The following is a 25,493-nucleotide window of genomic DNA, read 5'->3' as shown; positions in this document are numbered from 1 at the left end:
GGTTGACCGTCAAAATCTGGACCTTTCCATGCCGGCAGCTGGGAGGCGTGCCTAGCAACGCCAAGGGGACGTCACTCGCAGCCTCATCACTAGGCTACCTCACACCTTGTGTCCTCTCACCCAGAATTTCAAACTTTCATCAATAAAGCTCATACCTCCTCAAAGTTTAGACAGTTTCCTGCATTTTAATACCAAGCATGCACCTGTGCACCAAAAATGGACGCCTGGGAGCAAAAAAAGACTTTATACCCTAAAATTCACAGAACTACAATCGTCCCTACCGAAAAACGGAAGTTGTAATGGGGGTCTGTGTCCTACTATCCCCTTACGGGGCCTCCGTGGCTCAGTTGGTTAGCGCGCTAGCGCAGCGTAATGACCCAGGAGTCTCTCACCAATGCGGTCGCTGTGAGTTCAAGTCCAGCTCATGCTGGCTTCCTCTCCGGCCGTATCTGGGAAGGTCTGTCACCCACCTGCGGATGGTCGTGGGTTTCCCCCGGGCTCTGCCCGGTTTCCACCCACCATAATGCTGGCCGCCGTCGTATAAGCGAAATATTCTTGAGTACAGCGTAAAACACCAATCCAAAAAAAAAAAAAAAAGGAGGTCGACCTCCTCACAAGCGTACACTGTACCAACGTAGCCAACGAGGTCGGTTACAGTGTAATGAAGAGGTTAACTTATCACAATAGTGTTATCTCCTTTTGACTTAATACTGTACATAATAAAGAGTATAACGTTTCACAATGGGGGTTATCTCCCTTTAACACACTGCTGTGTCATACAGCGTCATGAAGAGGATAACTTTTCACCATAGGGGTTATCTCCCTTTGACACACTACTATGTCATACAGACATACAGCGTAATGAAGAGGATAACATTTCATATCGGGATTTATCCTCCATTTAGAGACTACCGTGAATTTTGAATTATTTGTGATACAATTCAACTGCCACTTTTAACTCTTCAAATTACATCGACAGGTGTAATGACGTCTTAGACGCTCTATAAATTGGCCGTTCTGTCGGTGAAATTCGGCCTGAGTGCAAAACGAAAGCGGTTATCACAACTGCCAATTTACACTTCTTTTCCATTACGTAAGTGATTAGACGAGGTGAACCATCCGGCGAGGTTGTAATTTTGTTTAACGAGTTGAAAAAAGTAGACTTCGTTCATCGATTTCATCACAATGTCAGCTTATCCTTACGTCGCATTTGAGAGATGTTAACAGTTAGTGCTAGAGGATTGTGGCTATATATAAATAACGACTGACTGTCTTTGTATAGCATGAGGTCTTCACTAATATAGAAGAAAAGAAAACAACACTGTTGATTCAAACGAAATGCTGCGTTTTACCTATAATCGTGAAAATATATTCTAATAATGAAATTACACAAAAAGCATACTCAAAGTCACATAAATTTATCTGCTAATTAATACTGAAACTTATACATTAGCAATAATTAAAGAAATATACTCTATATAGCACTCGCCAAAACAAACTACTAGGCACTGCAAAAACCGAAATTATAACTTAAAAGATGAGAATATTGCATTAACAAGGAATCCAGTGAAGTACACACAGAGGGAAATGTACGAATGTTTGAGAATAACATTCTCTAGCATTTGTTACTTAGATAATGAATCATAGGCGATAAAAATCACCATTATGAAGTAAATAAAAGCCGCAATGGTAATCCCATCCCCCAGCTAAAGCAATAATAGAAAAACTAATAAAAGCGTACACATAGGCCTAGTATTACTTACTTAAAACTGAGCCTCTCCATCTGAATACCAAATATGGTGTACATAGTTTCATTTGGGCTGAAAACAGCAGAGGCCTTGAGCCATGTATATATGGGAACGTTGCCCTGTCTTCCTTAGTAGTGAGAACGATATGTGTAAGTTCTAGACTTATTGTTAAAACAGTCTATGTAATGACACTAAATGTAACATCTACAACAAGTCCGCAAGCAAATAAAAACACTGCTGTCCACTCAAATGTGACATCTATATCAAATACAAATCCGCAAGCAAATAAAAACACTACTGTCCACTCAAATGTGACATCTATATCAAATACAAATCCGCAAGCAAATAAAATCAATGCTCTTCACTCAAATGTGACATCTATATCAAATACAAATCCGCAAGCAAATAAAATCACTGCTCTCCACTCAAATGTGACAACTATGTCAAATACAAATCCGCAAGAAAATAAAATCACTGCTCTTCACTCCTATGTGACATCTGTATCAAATAAAATCCGCAAGCAAATAAAATCACTGCTCTCCACTCAAATGTGACATCTATATCAAATACAAATCCGCAAGCAAATAAAAACACTGCTCTTCACTAAAATATGACATCTATGTCAAATACAAATCTGCAAGCAAATAAAACCAATGCTCTCCACTCAAATGTGACATCTGTATCAAATACAAATCCGCAAGCAAATAAAACCACTGCTCTTCACTCAAATCACAGAATAATCTGTCAAATCCTCGAAATTCTCGAATTTTCATCTTCGGTGCTAAGATTGTCATTTAACTTTTATCATTGCACTGATTTTATACTGAATGGTGGTATTCTCAACGTACAATGCCAGCTTTAGACTACCACCTATAACACTTTGTAGCCAAGCTGTTATATTATTAAGTCTAAGGCAGCTTCAATATTTCAAGAGCTGGGTGGGGGGCACACTGCCTATAACCACAGTTAAGAGTCCTCCTCTTTTTGGAGGAGGTCCGCCTGGTTACACAGGTAGTCGTCTGCAAACCACAGCATCTGGCGCAATCCCAGAAGTGCCAGGATGTTGACGTTAACATCTAACTCAATTTCACTCTCGTAATTCTTGATCGGAAGCACATGGGAACGTGGTACTCCCACCAGCTCCGCGGTCTTGTCCACCATGTTCTTGACAGCAGTACTTCGAAAAGTGGCGTCTACATCCTCAAATACCATGGGACACAGCTGGTCTACTTTGGTCAACAACACCACAATAGGGATTGCTATAAACAAGAAGATCATAAAACTTTTATCATGTACTCGAACATACATGCCAAATATAAGATGAGAGGTAACGGTTTACAAGTGAGAGTCAGAATGATTCTTTTGGCAGACCTATGGCAGTTCTCGTACGAACGCTAGTATATTCAACAGATCTTCAACAAAGAGTTCAGACTCAAACTTTTTCATTCACTATGGATGATTTGTTAGAATATAACTTTAAGCAATCCGTATAGAGCAATGGCCGCGACAGACATATATTGTGAATCCGCTATCACAGGATTTAGAGGAAAGTACAGGCTCTCCAGATGGTACGTCTTACATGGACTTGAATTTGTACGAGGAGGACAGCGATTTCCTGTCTCGTTGACTTTTTGCGTGCTAGAGCGACACAGTGACCCAGGAGCCTCTCACCAATTCGTTTGCTGTGAGTTCAAGTTCAGCTCATTCTGGCTTCCTCTCCGAACGTAGGTGGGAAGATCTTCCAGCAATATGATGATACATAGACTCACCTCTCCGGTTGATATTGTGCCGGATAGACTCACCTCTGTGGTTAACATGGTGTTGGACAAACTCATCTCTCTGGTTGATATGGTTCTGGACAGACTCACCTCTTTGGTTGATATAATGTGGAATGGACTCGCCTTTTTGGTTGATATGATGCCGGATAGAGTCACCTCTCTGGTTGATATGGTATTGGACAGACTCACTTCTCTGGTAAATATAGTCCTGGTTACACTCACCTATCTGGTTGATATGATGCCCAATAGACGCACTGCTCTGAATAATATGCTGCCAGATAGATTCACCTCTCTGGTTAATATGGTTTTGGATAGACTCACCTCTCTGGTTGATATGATGCTGGATAGACTCACCTCTCTGGTTGATATGGTGTTGGACAGTCTCACCCCTTGCGTTGATATGGTCCTGGTTACACTCACTTCTCTATTTGATACGGTGTTGGACAAACTCACCTCTCTGGTTGATATGATGTTGGATAGACTCACCTCCCTGGTTGATATGATGTGGAATAAACTCACCTCTCTTGTTCATATGCTGCCAGATAGATTGACTTCTCTGGTTGATATGGCGCTGGACAGACTCACCTATCTGGTTCAAATAGTCCTGGTTACAGTCACCTCTCTGGTTGATATGATGTGGAATAGACTCACCTCTCTGTTTGATATGGTGTTGGACACACTCACCTCTCTGGATGATATGATGTGGAATAGACTCACCTCTCTGGTTGATATGATACGGAATAGACTCACCTCTCTGGTTGATATAGTGTTGGACAAACTCACATCTCTGGTTGATATGATGCGAAATAGACTCACCTCTCTGGTTAATATGGTCCTGGTTACACTCACCTCTCTGGTTAATATAATGCAGAATAGACTCACTTCTCTGGTTGATATGGTTTTGGACAGACTCACCTCTCTGGTTGATATCGTCCTGGTTACACTCACTTCTCTGGTTAATATGATGCGGAATAGAATCACTTCTCTGGTTAATATGGTTTTGGTCACATTCATCTCTCTGGTTGATATGATGCTGGATAGATTCTATTCTCTGGTTGATATGGTCCTGGTTACACTCACCTCTAGTTACACTGGTTAATATGGTGCCCAATAGATGCACTGCTCTGGTTAATATGGTCTTGGTCACACTCATCTCTCTGGTTGATAGGATGCAGAATAGACTAACTTCTCTGGTTGATATGGTGTTGGACAGACTCACCTCTCTGATTGATATGATGTTGGATAGACTTATCTCTTTGGTTGATATGGTGCCGGATAGACTCACCTCTCTGGTTGATATGGTGTTGGACAGACTCACCTCTCTAGTTGATATTATGACGAACAGACTCACCTTTCTGGTTGACATGATGCCAGATGGACTCACCTCTTTGGTTGATGTGACACCCAATAGACTCACCTCTCTGGTTGATATGATGCCGGATAGACTCACTCACCTCTCTGGTCGATATGATGCCTGATAGACTCACCTCTCTGGTTGATATGGTGTTGGACAGACTCACCTCTCAGGTTCATATGGTGTTGGACAGACTCACCTCTCAGGTTCATATGGTGTTGGACAGACTCACCTCTCTGCTTGATATGATGTGGGATAAACTCACCTCTCATGTTGATATGATGCCCAATAGACTTACCTCTATGATTCATATGGTATTGGATAGACTCACCTCTCTGGCTGATACTGTGCTGCTTCTCTGGTTGATATGGTTTTGGACAGACTCACCTCTCTTGTTGATATGGCCCTGGTTACATTCACCTCTCTGGTTGATATGGTCCTGGTTACACTCACCTCTCTGGTTGATATGATGCTGGATAGACTCACCTCTCTGGTTGATATGGTCTTGGTCACACTCAACTCTCTGGTTGATATGATGCCGGATAGACTCACCTCTCTGGCTGATATGGTGCTGGACAGACTCACCTCTAAGATTCATATGAAGCTGGAAAAACTCACCTCTCTGGTTGATATGATGCAGGATAGACTCACCTGTATGGTTGATATGATGATGGATAGACTCACCTCTCTGGTTGATATGATGTTGGATAGACTCATCTCTTTGGTTGATATGATGCCGGACAGACTCACCTCTCTGGTTGATATGGTGTTGGACAGGCTCACCTCTATGGTTGATATAGTGCTGGATAGACTCACCTCTCTGGTTGATATGATGCTGGATAGACTCACCTCTCTGGTTGATATGATGTTGGATAGACTCATCTCTTTGGTTGATATGGTGCCGGACAGACTCACCTCTCTGGTTGATATGGTGTTGGACAGGCTCACCTCTCTGGTTGATATGATGCAGGATAGACTCACCTCTCTGGTTGATATGATGATGGATAGACTCACCTCTCTGGTTGATATGTCAGACAGACTCACCTCTCTGGTTGATATGATGCAGGATAGACTCACCTCTCTGGTTGATATGTCAGATAGACTCACCTCTCTGGTTGATATGATGCCGGATAGACTCACCTCTCTGGTTGATATGATGCCAGATAGACTCACCTCTCTGGTTGATATGATGCTGGATAGACTCACCTCTCTGGTTGATATGATGCCGGATAGACTCACCTCTCTGGTTGATATGATGCTGGATAGACTCACCTCTCTGGTTGATATGATGCCAGATATACTCACCTCTCTGGCTGACATGGTGCCAAATAGACTCACCTCCCTGGCTGACATGATGCTGGATAGGCTCACCTCTCTGGTTGATATGGTGCTGGACAAACTCTCCTCTCAGGTTGATATGGTGTTGGGCAGACTTACCTCTCTGGTTGATATGATGCCAGATAGGCTTACCGCTCTGATTGATATGATGCCAGATAGACTCACCTTTCTGGTTGATATAATGTGGAATAGACTAACCTCTCTGGTTGATATGATGCCTGATAGACTCACCTCTCTGGTTGATATGATGCCGGATAGACTGTATCTTCAACAGTAGTTTCTCCGACATCGCCTCTACCTTGGTGCTGTTCAGTACAAATCCCACACAGTGAATTTTGTCTTTTAGCTGTGGGCATTTATTGAAGTCTGGGATCTCTGGTGTCACGTGAGATGCTGGGTTGAACTAAAACAGAAAAGAATAAGAAAAGGAAATTCACACAAGATCGTTATTAATCTGGAAATGTCAGCACCCTGTTTGTTGACTATATTTCAAAAATATTATTACTATTTGAGACCGCGAACATCGGGGCACTTTACTCGCCTGAAGCAGTCAAGCAGTCGAAGAGGCCAACGAAAACGTGGGAGGTTATGGGGAAATGGACAGCAATTTCTGATAATCTGAAAATAATGGCTAATAATAAGTGGACAGCACAATATGACATAAGTACAGTCTGCGCTGCGTAGGTACATCGTGAACGTCAACAAAACCTTGTGATGGACATACATGTACAAGGCCGTGAAGCACAGTTTTGTATTAGCGCTCCAGCATTCGGACAATGTTTTCACCGCTTTGTCTATGCGAGTAAAATGTGTTGATGCGAGTAAATGTCCCCAGTATCGAATTTACATGTTTAGGCTTTCTTCAACAGATTTGACAAAGACATGTTGAACCAATTTACTAAACTAGTAACCTTCATGATTTTAAATCTGAAATGTACAGAAAAAAACGAAAAACAAAACAAAACCTTCTGTCTTACCCGGTACATATCTGGTACATTTCCATCCAAGATAAAAGGGACATCTACTGAATCAATCCCTTGTCCCTCCTCCAGACCCATAGTGTCACACAACCGGAAGCTTGTGGGCTTCCCAGCATCCCCCACTAGGACTCTGTACTTCCGGAACTGCAATCGACAAACTTCTTCACTATCATGGTGCATGTTGTGTTTATTTACATAAAACTTATATTCCTGAAAGTGTATGCTTCCAAGAGATGCAAAAGACGCCTAAAATCATCACACCACATTTCATTACACCACAGTTCATTACAACACAGTTCATTACATCACAGTTAATCACACCACAGTTCATTATACCACAGTTCATCACACCAGAGTTCATCACACCACAGCTCATGACACCACAGTTCATGACACTTCAGTTCATGACACCACAGTTCATTACACAACAGTTCATGACACCAGAGTCCATCACACCACAGCTCATTACACCACAGCTCATGACACCACAGTTCATGACACCACAGCTCATTACACCACAGCTCATTACACCACAGCTCATGACACCACAGTTCATTACACCACATTTCATTACACCACAGCTCACTACACCACAGTTCACTACACAGCAGGTTATTATATCATAGTTCCTAAAGCCACAGTTCTTTTCTTCACAGTTCATTAAATCAAAGTTCTTTATTCCTCAGTTCATCACTCCACAGTTTGTTACACCACAGTTTATTATGCCACAGTTTATTACTTCACAACACAGTGGAAGCAGCACTGAAGCACGCAATCAGTTAGTACAATAACGCATTAGTGACCATGACACTTTCACTGTTTATTTATTTGATTGGTGTTTTATGCCATCCTAAAGAAGATTTCACTTATACAACAGAGGCCAGCGTTAAGGTGGGAGGAAACAGGGCAGAGCCATGACGCTTTCACACTGACAATAACACCATCACAGGGACACCTTCACATTGAAAGTAACATCTTCACACTAACACTTTCACACTGACACCTTCACAATGGTAAGGACACCTTCACAATGACAATGACACAGTTACAGTGACACCTTTACATTGAAAGTAACACCTTCACACTGACTCTTTCACACTGACACCTTCACACTGCTAATGACACTTTCACACTGCTAATGACACCTTTACACTTACAATGACAACATCCCAGTGACACCTTCACGATGAAAGTAACACCTTCACACTGACACCTTCACACTAAAAATGACACCTTCGTAGTGATAGTTTCACCTTCACACTGACCATTAAACCTCACTGAAAGTAACACCGTCACAGCGACACCTTCACAGATGACAGTAACTCCATCACAGTGAGACCTGCATATTGACCTTGACACCTTTACAATGACAGTGACACCTTAACACTAACAGTAACACCTTCACATTGACAGTAACACCTTCTCACTATCAAAAACATCGTCACAGTGACATGTTCACAATGACAGTAACACTGTCACAGTGATCCCTTCACAGTGACAGTGACGCCTTCACACTGACAGTGACACCTTCCAGTGAAGTAACAATTTCCCAGTGACATCGTCACAGTAACAATGACACCTTTACACTGACAGTGACACCTTCACATTGAGACTAACACCTTCATAATGAGAGTAACACCTTCACATTGAGAGTAACACCTTCATAATGAGAATAACACCTTCACATTGACAGTTACACATGCATACTAACAGTAACACCATCACAGTGACACCTCCACAATGTAAGTGGCACCACCACACTGACAGTGACACCGTAACAGCAACACTTTCACACTGATACCTGTATACTGACAGTGACACCGTCACAATGACAATGACACCTTCACACCGTCACAGTGATAGTTTTACAGTGACAGTTACATCTTCACAGTGAAAATGACACCTTCACATTAACAGCATCACCGTCACAGTGACACAGTGACAGTGACAGGTTCACGGTGTTACAGTTTTTAACGTCAAGACGATGTTACTGTCCAACTCGCACATAACCATGTGATCTGCCCACGCAATATCTAGAAGCAGATGTTAGGTTAAAATGATGACACTCAAACAAATAATCGCATAAGGTAAATAATGACGCTGGCTGGCATCATACATGTATAGTAGATTTTGGATTTGGCATGGTCGGTCGTGTGAGTGACAGTCACACACATTCATTACTTCCAGTTAATAAATTACTTATGTACAAACAAACAATACAACAAATACAACAAAACAATATTTTTTGGAAATGCATCAAAAATAAAACATTTTCGCTTGACATAATCAATTTGCTTACACAGTTTCACTTATACACATAAACAAATGAATAACAGAAAATGCAAATGGAGCTCCTGTCTTCCCAAATAACAACATATACTACCAGTTCCAGGAGCTGGTTCAGTACTCACCTGACTGGTCAGACTGTGTTCCACGCTGCCCGCCGGGGCCTGGCTCGATATCCGACCTCGGAAGATGGAACTGATGGTGTTGTAAAAGCTTGACTTGCCCGATCCAACCGGACCGATCATTAAAAGATTAACAGTTTTCAGCTTCAGACCTTCGTAAGGTTTGTAACATTCAACTGCGCCCTTCAGAGACGTCATCAGCTACATGTAAAGAGAACAGTGTACAAAGTGTACATCGATGACATATCGTCTTCAAAGAACCCGTTGTCACCGGATCATCATCACCCGGACACTGTCACCCGAGTACCGTCGCCCGGGCAACGTCACCAGGGCATTGTCACCCGAGTACCGTCACCCGGGCAACGTCACCAGGGCATTGTCACCCGAGTACCGTCACCCGGGCAACGTCACCAGGGCACTGTCACCCGAGTACCGTCACCCGGGCAACGTCACCAGGGCACTGTCACCCGAGTACCGTCACCCGGGCATCGTCACCAGGGCACTGTCACCCAAGTACCATCACCGGAGCATCATCACTCGGACACTGTCACCCGAGTACCGTCACCGGAGCATCATCACCCGGACACTGTCACCCAAGTACCGTCACCGGAGCATCATCACTCGGACACTGTCACCCAAGTACCGTCACCAGAGCATCATCACCCGGACACTGTCACCCGAGTACCGTCACCAGGGCACTGTCACCCAAGTAGCGTCACCCGACCATCGTCACCCGGGCACTGTCACCCGAGCAACGTCACCAGGACACTGTCACCCAAGTACCGTCACCGGAGCATCATCACCCGGACACTGTCACCTGAGTACCGTCACCCGGGCATCGTCACCAGGGCACTGTCACCCGAGTACCATCACCGGAGCATAATCACCCGGACACTGTCACCCGAGTACCGTCATCGGAGCAACGTCACCAGGGCACTGTCACCCAAGTACCGTCACCGGAGCATCTTCACCCGGACACTGTCACCCAAGTACCGTCACCCGGGCATCGTCACCAGGGCACTGTCACCCGAGTACCATCACCGGAGCATCTTCACCCGGACACTGTCACCCGAGTATCGTCACCGGAGCATCATCACCAGGGCACTGTCACCCGAGTACCGTCACTCGACCATCGTCACCAGGGCACAGTCACCCGAGTACCGTCACCCGGGCAACGTCACCAGGACACTGTCACCCGAGTACCGTCACCGGAGCATCATCACCCGGACACTGTCACCCGAGTACCGTCACCGGAGCATCATCACTCGGACACTGTCACCCGAGTACCGTCATCGGAGCATCATCACCCGGACACTGCCATCCGAGTACCGTCACCCGACCATCATCACCTGGGCATTAGGAGCCGAGGATCAAAATTTCAGGTCTAATCCTGTTCAACACCCCTACCTCAAATATTCGGGTTTTACGCTGCGAAAACACATATCCTGTCATCCCAGGTCAGGGTTTTACGCTGTTACAGTGAGGACATACCTTGTCAAACCAAGTCGATGTATTACTCTGTGACAAAGAGGACATACTGGGCTTTGAAGTTTTACGCTGATACAATGAGGACATACCATGTCATCCAAGGTTGGGGTTTTACGCTGTTACAAAGAGGACAAAAACTGTCATCCCACCTTAAAGTTTTACGCTGTTACAATGAGGGCATACCTTGTCATCCCACCTTGAAGTTTTACGCTGTTACCATGACGACATGCCTTGTCATCCCAGGTCGGTATTTTACGCTGTTACAATGAGGGCATACCTTGTCATCCCACCTTGAAGTTTTCCGCTGTTACAATGACGTCATACCTTGTCATCCCAGGGTGGGCTTTTACGCTGTTACAATGAGGGCATACCTTGTCATCCCACCTTGAAGTTTTCCGCTGTTACAATGAAAGCATATCTTGTTATCCCAGAGTGGGCTTTTGCGCTGTTAAAATGAGAACATACCTTGTCATCCCAGGTCGGTATTTTATGCTGTTACAATGAGGACATACCTTGTCATCCCACCTTGAAGTTTTACCCTGATACAATGAGGACATACCTTGTCACCTAAGGTCAGTATTTTACGCTGTTACAATGAAGGCATACCTTGTCATCCCAGGTGAGGCTTTTACGCTATTACAATGAGGGCATACCTTGTCATCCCAGGTTGGGCTTTTACGCAGTTACAATGAGGACATATCTTGTCATCCCACCTTGAAGTTTTACGCTGTGACAAAGAGGACATACCTTGTCATCCCACCTTGAAGTTTTATGCTGACACAATGAGGACATCCCTTGTCATCCCAGGCTGGGGTTTTACGCTGTTACAATGAGGACATACACTGTCATCCCACCTTGAAGTTTTATGCTGTGACAAAGAGGGCATAACTTGTCATCCCACTTTGAAGATTTATGCTGTTACAATGAGGTCATACCTTATCATGCCAGGTTGGGCTTTTACGCTGTTACAATGAGGGGAATCCGTGTCATCCCACCTTGAAGTTTAACACTGTTACAGTGAGGGCATACCTTGTCATGCCAACCTGAAGTTTTACGCTGTCACAATGAAGGGATATTTTGTCATCCCACCTTGAAGTTTTACACTGTTATAATCAGGGCATAGCTTGTCATCCTACCTTGTAGTTTTACGCTGTTACAATGACAACATACACTGTCGTCCCACCTTGAAGTTTTACGCTGTTACAATGAGGGCATACCTTGTCATCCCACCTGAAAGTTTTGAGCTGTTACAACGAGGACATACACTGTCATCCCACCTTGAAGTTTTACGACGTCACAATGAGGCCCTAACTTGTCATCCCAGGTTGGGCTTTTACGCGGTTACAATGACGTCATACCTTGTCATCCCAGGTTGGGTTTTTACGCTGTTACAATCAGGACATACCTTGTCATCCCACCTTGAAGTTTTACGCTGATACAATAAGGGCATACAATGTCATCCGAGGTTTATGGTTTACACTTTTACAATGAGGACATACTTTGTCTTCCAAGGGTGGGGTTTTACGTTGTTACAAAGAGGACATACCTTGTGTTCTTAGGTTGGGCTTTTACACTGTTACAATATGGACAAATCTTGTCATTCCAGGTTGGGCTTCAATGCTGTTACAATAAGGATATATCTTGTCATTACACCTTGAAGTTTTCCGCTGTTACAATGAGGACATACCTTGTCATCCCACCTTAAAGTTTTACGCTGTTACAATGAGGGCATACCTTGTCATCCTAGGTTTATGGTTTACCCTGTTACAATGAGGACATACCTTGTCTTCCGAGGATAGGGTTATACGCTGTTACAAAGAGGACATACCTGGTCTTCTCAGGTTGGTGTTTTACGCTGTTACAATGAGGGCATACCTTGTCTTCCGAGGGTGGGTTTTACGCTGTTAGAAAGAGGACATACCTGGTCTTCTCAGATTGGGGTTTTACGCTGTTACAATGAGGACATACCATGTCTTCTCAGGTTGGGCTTTTACGCTGTCACAATGAGGGCATACCTTGTCATCCCAGGTTGGGCTTTTACGCTGTTACAATGAGGGCATACCTTGTAATCCCAGGGTGGGTTTTTACGCTGTTACAGTGAGAACATACCTTGTCATCCCAGGTCGGTATTTTATGCTGTTACAATGAGGGCATACCTTGTCATTCCACCTTGAAGTTTCACGCTGTTACAGTGAGGGCATACCTTGTCATCCCAGGTTGGGCTTTTTCGCTGTTACAATAAGGGCATACCTTGTCATCCCAGGTTGGGATTTTACGCTGTTACAATAAGGGCATACCTTGTCTTCCGAGGGTGGGGTTTTACTCTGTTACAATGAAGACATACCTGGTCTTCTCAGATTGGGGTTTTACGCTTTTACAATGAGGATATACCTTGTCTTCCGAGGGTGGGGATTTACGCTGTTACAGTGAGGACATACCTTATTATGTGAGGTTGGGGTTTTACACTGTTAAACGGAGGACATACCATGTCATCCTAGGTTTATGGTTTACGCTGTTACAATAAGGACAAAACTTTTCTTCCAAGGGTGGGGTTTATCTCTTTTACAATGAGGACATACCTTATCATCCCAAGTCGACATTTCATTCTGTTACAGTGAAGACACACCTTGGCATCCCAGCTTGGGATTTAATGCTGCTACAATGAAGACATACACTGTCATCCCAGGTTGGGGTTTTACTCTGTTACAATGAGGACATACCATGTCATCCTAGGATGGGATATACGCTATTACAATGAAGACAGACCTTATCATTCCAAGTTGAGGTTTTACGCTGTTACAATGACGACATACCCTATCATTCGAAGTCAACGTTTTACTCTGTTAAAATGAAGATATACACTGTCATCCGAGGTTGGGGTTTTACGCTGTTACAATGAGGACATAACTTGTCTTCTCAGGTTGGGGTTTTACGCTGTTACAATGAGGACATACCTTGTCTTTCGAGGGTGGGGTTTTACGCTGTTACACAGAGGACATACCTGGTCTTCTCAGACTGGGGTTTTACGCTGTTACAATGAGGACATACCTTGTCATCTCAGGTCGGTATTTTACGCTGTTACAATGAGGACATACCTTGTCATCCCAGGTTGGGATTTTACGCTGTTACAATGAGAACATACCTTGTCATCCCAGGTTGGGATTTTACGCTGTTACAATGAGGACATACCTGGTCTTCTCAGGTTGGGGTTGTACGCTGTTACAATGAGGACATACCTTGTCATCCCAGGTTGGTATTTTACGCTGTTACAATGAGGACATACCTTGTCATCCCAGGTTGGGATTTTACGCTATTACAATGAGGACATACCTTGTCTTCTCAGGTTGGGGTTGTACGCTGTTGCAATGAGGACATAACTTGTCATCCCAGCTTGGGCTTTTACGCTGTTACAATGAGGACATACCATGTCATCCGAGGGTGGGGTTTTACGCTGTTAGAAGGAGGACATACCTTATCATCCCAAGTGAACGTTTTACTCTGTTACAGTAAGGACACACATTGTCATCCCAAGGCGACGTTTTACTCTGTTACAATGAGGACATACCTTGTCATCCCATCTTGGGGTTTTACGCTGTTACAATGAGGACATACCTTATAATCCCAGGTTGTGGTTTTACACTGTTACAATGAGGACATACCTTATAATCCCAGGTTGTGGTTTTACGCTGTTACAATGAGGACATACCTTATCATCCCAGGTTGGGGTTTTACGCCACTGGTCGGTAACTGCATCTGAAATAAGAAATGAATCAACTGTAAAGTACACCAGTTTCTTCTGTTTGTATTCATTAATTTTACGGATTATCTGACTTAAGGGTCAGGATAAAAACAGACCACTTCATCATCACAACCCGAGAGCCGTACCAACGTAAAATTGAGACGACCGCTGTATCACCAACCCGAGAGTAGACTAGTGGTTTAACCCCTGGGTAGGACGAATTTTTCCGAAATCTGGAAAAATGAATGTTGGTTGCATCATTTTGAACATCTACACTCTGAAAGATTTTGAATCAGGCACGTTTTGTTTTCTGAGGTTGAAACCATGTAAATGCGTGCGTGCGTGCGTGTGTTTTTCAGAATAGGAAAAACACCTAACACAAGCTGCAATACAGCAAGGCTTCTGTAGTTTTCATATAAGCCTGGAATGTAGGTTGAGCATCTTGTATGCCGCTGAGAGATATATAACTCTCTCCGATGTTGTCAAAAACATTGTTGTCAATGGCGATTGAAGGAGTAAGGTGGGTTCTGTTGATTGCAAACATATATTGAAATCTAAAACATCACCTCAGGGAAAGTGTTTCAAGGTTTCTCAAACAACTATGTCATTTTACCATATACACAATACTGCTCGAGGGGCTTATGTCCGCCAAAATTTTGTCCGCCGGAGGATTTGTCCGCAGTGCTTTTGTCTGTCCTCCAGGGAGGCCATGGAATAGAGCGGCATATGATTTGAAGGCTTCTGTATTAGTAAGTCACTATACCCCAGTAAAAGGAGTACTTGAGCCTTACCTGTCAGAGCGTAAACCTCCAGCTCAGAGACCTTGTACACACCACCTGTAAGGTTGTTGATGCTATGTCCGTGTGATGTATAAGAATTGCCGAAACTTGATTGTGTGTTTAGCGTGAAGACATTTCTGACATTCTGGATGGTGCCAGTGAAAAAGAGTAGGTCATGTCCTCCTCCAAATGTAGGTCCGTAAGACGTGTTGCAGTATACAGATTTGGCGGTGATGTTCACAGGGTATTTCTGTGGGTTGGTCAGAGAAAACAAGAAAGCCTTGCCATCTTGGACGTATGTTCCACTAGACGTCCACGACTGACTGGTGTAACCACCATAGATATAGCCGGAGGTGTTATAGGCCACAGTGACCGTCGGCCCTTGGTTATTACATTTCTGGTGGAAGACATCTGCAGCACAGCCATCCCTGGATATCCTGTACAATAAGCGGAAACCTTTACTTTCTTCTCCAATCCACTGTTTCAGCTGAGTTCTCTGTTCAGCTGTTAGTTTTCCGTTCATGGTGCTTAAGTTGTTCTCGTGGCTGTTGTTTTACTGAAACAGGTAACAAGTAACAATGTGACTTGATACTGAATGTTTAGGTTCTTGTACACACCGTTAAAAGTGTGCTGAACGTCTTCTACATATCGTTAAAAGTGTGCTGAACGTCTTCTACATACCGTTAAAAGTGTGCTGAACGTCTTCTACATACCGTTAAAAGTGTGCTGAACGTCCTCTACATACTGTTAAAAGTATGTTGAACGTCCTACACATACCGTTTAAAGTGTGTCTAACGTCCTACACATACTGTTTAAAGTGTGTCTAACATCCTGTACCCCTTAAAAGAGTGTGTCTTTAATTATATTGTATTTTGCATAACCTAGGATTCTAACCGAGCAAATGAAATATGGAGGTGGGTGGGGTGGAAGGGGAGGGGTTAATATGAGACAGGCGAGCGTCCAGGGACACCATCTAGCCGTTCGTTTTAGGAGGGACAAATATAAAGATTTCCAACCGCCAGAATTAACATGCTGTATATGGAAATACAGCAGAGATATCCACTGTGTGAATTGCAAAGCGTATACTCAAACGTGACGAGGGAGCCCTTAGACTGAACAACGTTTATTACATATCTATGTAAGCTGCGTCCATAGAATCAACTGACTCTTAAAAAAATGTGTTGCCAGTTGGAAACTCATGCGAGATTCAGCGTTCACTGACAAAAACTCACTCAAAAAGGTTTATTACTGACTGATTTTCTTGTATTCCTACTGGTACATATATGCCCTATACAAACAGGTCATACTATACAAAAGTGAATGTGCGTATAGGTGAATTCATATCCAACATTATGACACGCTAGCTGGATTTTTGTGTGCTAGAAAACATGCAGATATGGCTCCATACAACCTTCTATCACTTTGATGAATATTGGGGGAATACAGCATTTTGATGGAGTTTTGTTGGTGCATCAGTTTTGATGTATTAAAGGTGTAGATCATCTGGCGGCGTTAGGATCTCCGTGATTTTTACTCCGGTTAAATGCTGGATTACATGAAACGATATTAAAAATTTTACAAAATTTTATAATAAACCGAACGTCATCATTGCTTTTACAGACACTAAAATATCTGATCATTTAATCTTTATGCCCTGGATCCTTGATTTATCTGAACAATTTCAACGAATGTACACATGTAATTGATCTTGATAAATTCCACAACAGTAAGTCAACTTGCGGATGCATGGTCGTGGGTTTCCCTCCAAACATAATGTTAACAGAAGTCGTATAAGTGAAATATTCTTGGGTATGGCATAAAGCATCCATCAAATAAAAAACATATAACAGAACAGAATATTTTGTGTAGTGTAATTTCTAAAATATGGCTGAGCCATATTTTCAAGTTTGACATTGTCGGAACACTTGCTCCTTTCACTCTTCAACCCACCTCCGTACCCCCCTTTCTAAAGGACCATCATTCCCGACTCACCAACCCAGCTTCCTACACTTCAGTTCATGGTGGTATTCCACCCCCAAGCTGGTGCATCTGTTTTCACCTATCTTCTGGGTTTAAGCCTAGCCGCACAATTCCTATTGCCATGACTCGTTAGGCTCATCTCCATAGGGATGTGATTGCATATACTATCACAGCACTGTCTTGTTCCAAAAGCTTAGGGTGAATACCTTTGTACTCCCATCTCAAAATACCACAGCGCTGTACGCCTAAAAAAAGTGTCACTCTCTAGTCTGGGTCCATCGGGGAAAATAGTAATATTATATTAAGGACGCCACGGAGAGTATATGTATAGGTGTTCAAGGTGGTAAGCTCATAAAACAAGAGAGGGCTGTAAGTGTAAATGTATACGTAATCACAGTCCTACACAACAAAACAGGGCTGTAAGTGTAAATGTATACGTAATCACAGTCCTACAGAACAAGGCAGGGCTGTGAGTGCAGATTTATAGGTAATCACAGTCCTACACTACAAGACAAGGCTCTGAGTGTAGATGTATACGTAATCACAGTCCTACACATAACAACAGGGCTGTGAGTGCAGATTTATAGGTAATTACAGTCCTACACAACAAGACAGGGCTGTGGGAGTAGATGTGTACGTAATCACAGTCCTACACAACAAGGCAGGGCTGTGAGTGTAGATGTATACGTAATTACAGTCCTACACAACAAAACAGGGCTGTGAGTGTAGATGTACTCGTAATCACAGTCCTACACAACACGACAGGGCTGTGAGTGCAGATTTATAGGTAATTACAGTCCTACACAACAAGACAGGGCTGTGGGAGTAGATGTGTACGTAATCACAGTCCTACACAACAAGACAAGGCTGTGGGAGTAGATGTATACGTAATTACAGTCCTACACAACAAGACAAGGCTGTGGGAGTAGATGTACTCGTAATCACAGTCCTACACAACAAAACAGGGCTGTGAGTGTAGATGTACTCGTAATCACAGTCCTACACAACACGACAGGGCTGTGAGTGCAGATTTATAGGTAATTACAGTCCTACACAACAAGACAGGGCTGTGGGAGTAGATGTGTACGTAATCACAGTCCTACACAACAAGACAAGGCTGCGAGTGTAGATGTCCTACACGACACGACAGGGCTGTGAGTGTAGATGTACTCGTAATCACAGTCCTACACAACAAAACAAGGCTGTGAGTGTAGATGTACTCGTAATCACAGTCCTACACGACACGACAGGGCTGTGAGTGTAGATGTACTCGTAATCACAGTCCTTCACAACAAAACAAGGCTGTGAGTGTAGATGTACTTGTAATCACAGTCCTACACAACACGACAGGGCTGTGAGTGTAGATGTCCTACACGACACGACAGGGCTGTGAGTGTAGATGTACTTGTAATCACAGTCCTACACAACAAAAGAAGGCTGTGAGTGTAGATGTACTCGTAATCACAGTCCTACACAACACGACAGGGCTGTGAGTGCAGATGTACTCGTAATCACAGTCCTACACAACAAGACAAGGCTGTGAGTGTAGATGTATACGTAATCACAGTCCTACACAACATGACAGGGCTGTGAGTGCAGATTTATAGGTAATTACAGTCCTACACGACACGACAGGGCTCTGAGTGTAGATGTATACGTAATCACAGTCCTACACAACACGACAGGGCTGTGACTGTAGATGTACTCATAATCACAGTCCCACACAACAAGACAAGGCTGTGAGTGTAGATGTACTCGTAATCACAGTCCTACATAACATGACAGGGCTGTGAGGGTATATGTATACGTAATCAAGGCCCTAAAAAACAAGACAGGGCTGTGAGTGTAGATGTATACGTAATCACAGTCCTATAGAGCAAGACAGGGCTGTAAGAGTACATGTATACGTAATCTCAGTCTCACAGAACAAGACAGGGTTGTAACAGTACATATATGCGTAATCTCAGTCCCACAGAACAAAACAAGGCTGTGACAGTACTTGTATACATAATCACTGTCCTATAGAGTAAGACAGGGCTGTGAGGGTAGATGTATATGTTATCACAGTCCTAGAGAACAAGACAGGGCTATAACAGTACATGTATACGTAATCACAACCCCACGGAACAAGACAGGGCTGTAAGGGTACATGTAGACGGAATGACAACCCCACGGAACAAGACAGGGCTGTAAGGGTACATGTAGACGTAATCACAGCCCTACACAACAAGACACGGCCGTGAGAGTAGATGTATTCATAATCACAGCCCCACAGAACAAGACAGGCCTGTGAGGGTATCAGACCTCTCAACTCTCACGCATTCGGCGTGAGACTCACGCATTCGGCTTCAATCTCACGCTCTCACGCAGCTACTTTAAAATCTCACGCATTCTGAAGGTTTAGGGTAAAAAATAAAAAAAAACACTGGTAATTGTTGGTTTGCTTATGATATTCAACTGACCAAAGTAGGGGTCGTGTCTTCAGTCATCCGAGGGAATTTCGCATGTTTATTTTTAACCTCCCTAGAGTTGTCGTTCCTGCTTCACCTACTGATTGAAAAGGAACGATAACTCTGGATAGAGATTGCGACGACATTTCAGATACACGCAATATCTGGCACCACGTGATCTGTCAAAATGTCAGACACGCGGCACAGTTCAGATTCCGATTCCACCTTGGACGACATTCTACCCGTAAAACGGACCAAATATACAGGAACCGCCACTTACAAAAGCAAATTCAATAGAGAATGGATCAAGAAATATCCATTCATCAGCGCTGTGGAAGGTGACAGTTCTAAGTTTTACTGCAATATTTGTACTCGAAATTTGTCCTGTTCCCATCAAGGGGAAACTGGTGTAAAACGTCACATCAGCAGTGATACCCATCAGCAATTTGTGAAGACGAAGAGCAAACAACCTACAATTTCCAGTATGTTTGCTGGCCAGTCATCTGACCTGAATACCAAGGTGATTTTTAATTCTAATCTTTTGAAGCTTTATTTTTTCGTTGTTTTTCAATACCTCTGTTATCGATAGGCCATTATCATGTTATATATAAACTTGAGCATTTGCATCGAAGGTATTATATACCCTTGAAGTACCGGTGCTGTATATTATTATCGTTAGATATCAGTATGAACGTACAGTTAGGGGCCTACCGATAAATTACGTTGACTGCCGAGTGTTGAGAAGGACATTAGTAGGTTTATCTATTATTTGTTTGTTTTTGCGATGTATCTCCCTTATTAAAACCATTATGTAATGATTCTCACACTCACCTACTACCCTCGAAAACAAAACAACGCTTTTCATTAAGACCATTCCGTGCCCGAGCGGTTACCGTGCAACGCACAATGATCGCTGAAGGCGCACACCAATGAGGTTGTGAGTTCATATTCAGTTCCCGTTGACTTTGTCTCCAGCTTTACGTGCGAATTAAGGTTTGCCAGCAACCTGCAGGAGGTTGCGGGTTCCTGCCGGGCACCGCCCGGTATCCTGCCACATTAACGCTATCATATGAGTGAAATAATCTGGAGCACGATTGGAGAACTCCAATCAATCAAACAATCATTAAAACCATGGACATGCTATTATTGTTTTCATATAAGTGCTGTGCTTATTCAAATATCAATGTATTTTTATATTACAGGTGATTCGTGCAGAAGTTAAGATGGCAACGCTGTTGGCCAATCAAAACATTCCCTTGGTATTCTCAAATCATTTAAGTCCGCTTTTCTCAGATATGTTCCCCGATTCTCAAATTGCGAAGAAGTATGCATCGGCAGCAACAAAATCAACGTGTATGATAAACGGTTCCATCGCACCTTATTTTCTGAGGGAACTTGTTGGTGTCATGAAGAACAACCCTTATTCGCTACTTACGGATGGCTCCAATGATGTAGGTTTAGACAAAATGAATCCCGTAACAGTGCGGATTTTTGATGTGAGCTGCGGCAGAGTGGAAAGCCGATTTTTGGACATGTGTGCCACTAAAGGATTCAGCGACCGCTCAAGCGATATTCAATAAAATCGACCAGGTTCTAAACTCAAATGGAATCCCGTGGATCAACTGTGTTAGCTTTGGTGTCGACAACAACAGTGTTAATCTTGGGGTTAGGAACTCTATATTTACAAGGGTAAAACAACAAAACGCTGATTGTTATTTCATGGGGTGCCCATGTCATCTTGTGCACAATGTGGCTTGTAGGGCATCTAGTTCATTTTCTGACTTTTCTGGTTTTGACGCTGAGGATATGTGCATTGATGTCTTTTATTATTTTGACAAAAGTACAAAAAGAAAGTCAATGTTTGTTGAGTTTGCAGACTTCTGTGATGTCAAGTATCGTCAAGTGATAAAACATGTTAATACACGTTGGCTAAGTCTGGAAATAGCTGTGAAGAGAATTCTTCAAATGTACCCCGCCCTGAAGAGCTACTTCCTCTCAAACAGTGAGAGTATACCTCGTTTCAAACGATTGAAAGATCTGTTCAATGATCCAATGACAGAAATCTATTTACTGTTCTACAACGTTGTCCTGCCAACGTTCACAGCCGTGAATAGGTTCCTTCAAAGAGAAGACCCTTGTATTTACGCAATCTACCACCAGCTCCGCAGATTTCTGATGAAGTTGATGGGGAAGTTCATCACCATTCATCATATGAAAGCTGCCGGGATTGATCTGATGAGTGTCAACTATTCTGAGACAATGAATCAACTGAAGGATGATCAGCTCTTGATTGGTTTTGTGACAAAACAGAAAGTTCAGAAGTTGTTGAATGATGGTGACGTATCACCAAGGGAAGTTACTGAGTTCTATTTGGCAGTGCGTCAATTCTACATGAAAGCTACAAAAGAATGTCTTGCAAAACTTCCACTAAATGACGACCTGCTTCTGCACGCCCAGTTCGTTGATTTCTTCAGGAAAGATGAGAGTGGATTTGATGATATTGAATTCTTCGTTAAAAAAATTCCACACCATCTCCCCTCAACAACGAATGAGATCGAGAAGCTCCAAGAAGAGTTTGTGGAATATCAAATGCTGGAAAAAAGTCACATTCCAGGACAAATCTGGGACAGCGCCCGCGTCAAACCTACTGAAGATGATAATGACCAGGAACTGGACGAGACTTCGTCTTATTTCCGGATGGATGTCATTTGGGGTCATCTTTCCTCTCTTAAATTAGTAGACGGCAGCTCTAGGTTTGGAAGGTTGAGTAAAGTGGCTAAATTGATACTTATCCTACCACATTCCAATGCTGGCGAGGAGAGGGTATTTTCAATGGTGAGAAAAAACAAAACTGCTTTTCGAGGATCGCTGGGAGTAGAGGGCATGCTGTCCTCTTTGATGACCATCAAACTAGCGAACTGTCACCAATTTGAACCACCAAGTGAAGTCTTAACCAGCGCCAAGAAGGCCACTCGTGAATACAACTTGTTACACAAGAAAAAATAATCTTTTCAAATAATAAAGGAGCACTCACGAGTCACATTCTTGTAACCACTGGCAGTGTAATTGTTTTACCACTAGACCTACCTCCGATCGATGATTCATCGGGCGTCGCCACCTGATTATAAATCTGTGTGCCACGTCACCTTATAAGGTTATAAACAGTCACAATGCCGTCTAGCTAGTGTAAATTGTTGCAGACTACTGGCTAATTACAAAGTGACTAATCTGATTATATTTTCATAAATATTTTATGAAGCCACTCCACGGTATTTAGATCATGTCATGCATTGTACATTATCTTCGGTTTGTTGTGTGTTTGGATTGTTTCCACAATTTGAATAATTTCAGGGAAATACAGTTTCCAATATGACAAATGGTGTTGGTTATTAGTATTGATTTTCCCCACAAAATCTGTATAGATTTGCATCAAAGCGCCTAAAACGAGATCCAAAACGAAGTAGAATACGGAAAGTTTCCACATTGTAATAGGGCCTACAGTAAGTTCACTCTTGGACTTCCAGTTTATTGTCTTAAGGAGAGAATAATATCAAAAGCAGTCCATATTTGCTGATAAATATGATGGTTATTCTTATGTAAAAATGGAAGATATTGTAAAAACCGTAAGTTAACATTGTCTAATGATTTGCAGTTTTATTCTCCGGAAATGAGCTAGAATGCATCTCCGGCAATCTAGAACCCCAGAGCTTCCAGGGGCCTAGGCCCCTCGCCTAAATGGCTGGGATAGTAACCCAATCTCACTCCTTGGGAACATTTTAGGTTGAGAGGTCTGGGGTATATGTATACGTAATCTCAGTCCTACAGAACATGACAGAGCTGTTAGGGTACATGTATGCGCAATCACAGCCCCACAGAACAAGACAGGGCTGTCAGAGTACATGTATACAACCCCCAAAACAAGACAGGGCTGTGAGAGTACCCCCTACACTAAAGCCTGAAAGGAGACCGCCTCATACTGTGATCCTGGACAAGAATCATGTAAGGCCCACAAATTTGTTGTTGTTGTTTTATTTGGGATAAAGTTGCTCGACCTGTTAAACAATGCACCTCGATATAGGGCTACAAAACGTATCTTGCTTTATCATATGCGTTATCATGTGACGATGAATGTATCAGTGTTATAGACCTTTGTATTCCGAAGTAAAAACCTCACCTGATTTGGCAGCGCTGGACGAGGCCGATCACGTTTTCTCTCACAGTGAGGATGCGAAAGTGAAAGTACACAAGCGCAGCTGTTAACTTTTGCAATGGTTATCTCCCCTGATTTGGAGTAGGCCTAAGCGAAGCGTGGGGGTTTCTGTTCATTTCATAGCTTCTGCTGGCTGGTATTAATAGTGGTCCTTACTCTACTTGATATCAGCTCAGCTGGATAAAATGAACGAATAAACCCTCCACCCCGCCATCCCCCACCCCATCCCACCCACTCTTTCTTCCCAGTTCCTCGGCCCCTGATATACACATGTCCATTGTAAGCTTTAAGTCCATATCTTTGTAATGTACGCCTATTCACTGCAGGTCTCGGGTGTATAAAGCTGTGGGTCTCCGCCACTTGTATGGCCTTATCCAATGCGTGAGGTCATGTGTTCGAGTCTTGCTCTGGCTTTGGGACGTCTTTTTCAGCTGGGCCTGAACATGTGCCAGGGGAGAGTAGGCCTACTCCCGGACCCATAAAACTGAGTAAAAATCGTCAGCACTAGTTGATCATCCATCAATCAGTTAATGATCGAATCATGCATGAAATCAGTGAACCATTTGTTTGTAACTCTGACACAGGATACATGCTCCTTACAGTTCATCTCAATTCTGATACCCTTTACTTGCAGGGGGAAATCAAACTAACAAACAACTCTGCCGATTCTCGAGTTAATTCCTGAATAATGTTGATATTATTTATTCTTCTATGGGGAGGAACAAATCAATTAATAGAAAGTACATGTGTTAATTACATTTGGTACTCTGGCACAAGGGCAGGGCCTGAAGGAGTGGTTAAGGAGCTGGTTCTTTAATCGCCAGGATGTGCGCACGGTTTGATGGTTTAAACCCAGCCTTGGACAAAGGTTACTCCCCGAGATTCTCCTACCTTCACTATTTCCGGGATCAGTTTCCAGCGGTTTACTCTTAATCAAAACTGATGTGAGCATATGCTTAACTCACTGTTCCGCTAGTGATAGCTATACGTAAGTACACACTGATCCAGTAGTGACAGATATATATAAGTACATGCTGTTCCACTAGTGACAGATATACATAAGTACACACTGTTCTACTTGTGACATATATACATAAGTACACACTGTTCCACTAGTGACAGATATACATAAGTACACACTGTTCCACTAGTGACAGATATACATAAGTACACACTGTTCCACTAGTGACAGATATACATGCGTACATACTGTTCCACTAGTGACAGATATACATAAGTAC

General features: G+C 43.1%; 1 protein-coding gene across 1 annotated transcript; it reads right to left on the bottom strand.

Moving 5' to 3' along the window:
- Positions 1–1,346: 1,346 nt before the first annotated feature.
- On the bottom strand, positions 1,347–24,256 carry LOC135472308 (interferon-induced protein 44-like). Its single transcript, XM_064751756.1, has 7 exons — positions 24,217–24,256; positions 15,625–16,168; positions 14,801–14,847; positions 9,610–9,807; positions 7,196–7,342; positions 6,450–6,621; positions 1,347–3,007 (listed from the first exon to the last, which is right to left on the bottom strand). Exons 2-7 carry the CDS (start codon positions 16,133–16,135, stop codon positions 2,715–2,717), a joined length of 1,368 nt encoding a protein of 455 aa, XP_064607826.1. The 5' UTR covers positions 16,136–16,168; positions 24,217–24,256; the 3' UTR covers positions 1,347–2,714.
- Between the last annotated feature and the right edge of the window lie 1,237 nt (positions 24,257–25,493).

This window comes from Liolophura sinensis, chromosome 8 (genome assembly GCF_032854445.1).
Source record: "Liolophura sinensis isolate JHLJ2023 chromosome 8, CUHK_Ljap_v2, whole genome shotgun sequence".
NCBI lineage: Eukaryota > Metazoa > Mollusca > Polyplacophora > Chitonida > Chitonidae > Liolophura > Liolophura sinensis.
The sequence above is the reverse complement of the archived record's forward strand: the minus strand, read 5'-3'. Positions and strand labels throughout refer to the sequence as shown.

Excerpts from the sequence above, each read along its gene's own strand:
- LOC135472308 (XM_064751756.1), bottom strand. The coding sequence starts at position 16,135 with ATGAACGGAAAACTAACAGCTGAACAGAGAACTCAGCTGAAACAGTGG. Across the intron at positions 7,343-9,609 it reads AACACAGTCTGACCAGTCAG|TTCCGGAAGTACAGAGTCCT; the intron begins GTGAGTACTGAA and ends TGTCGATTGCAG. Across the intron at positions 6,622-7,195 it reads ATGTACCAGATATGTACCGG|TTCAACCCAGCATCTCACGT; the intron begins GTAAGACAGAAG and ends TTTCTGTTTTAG.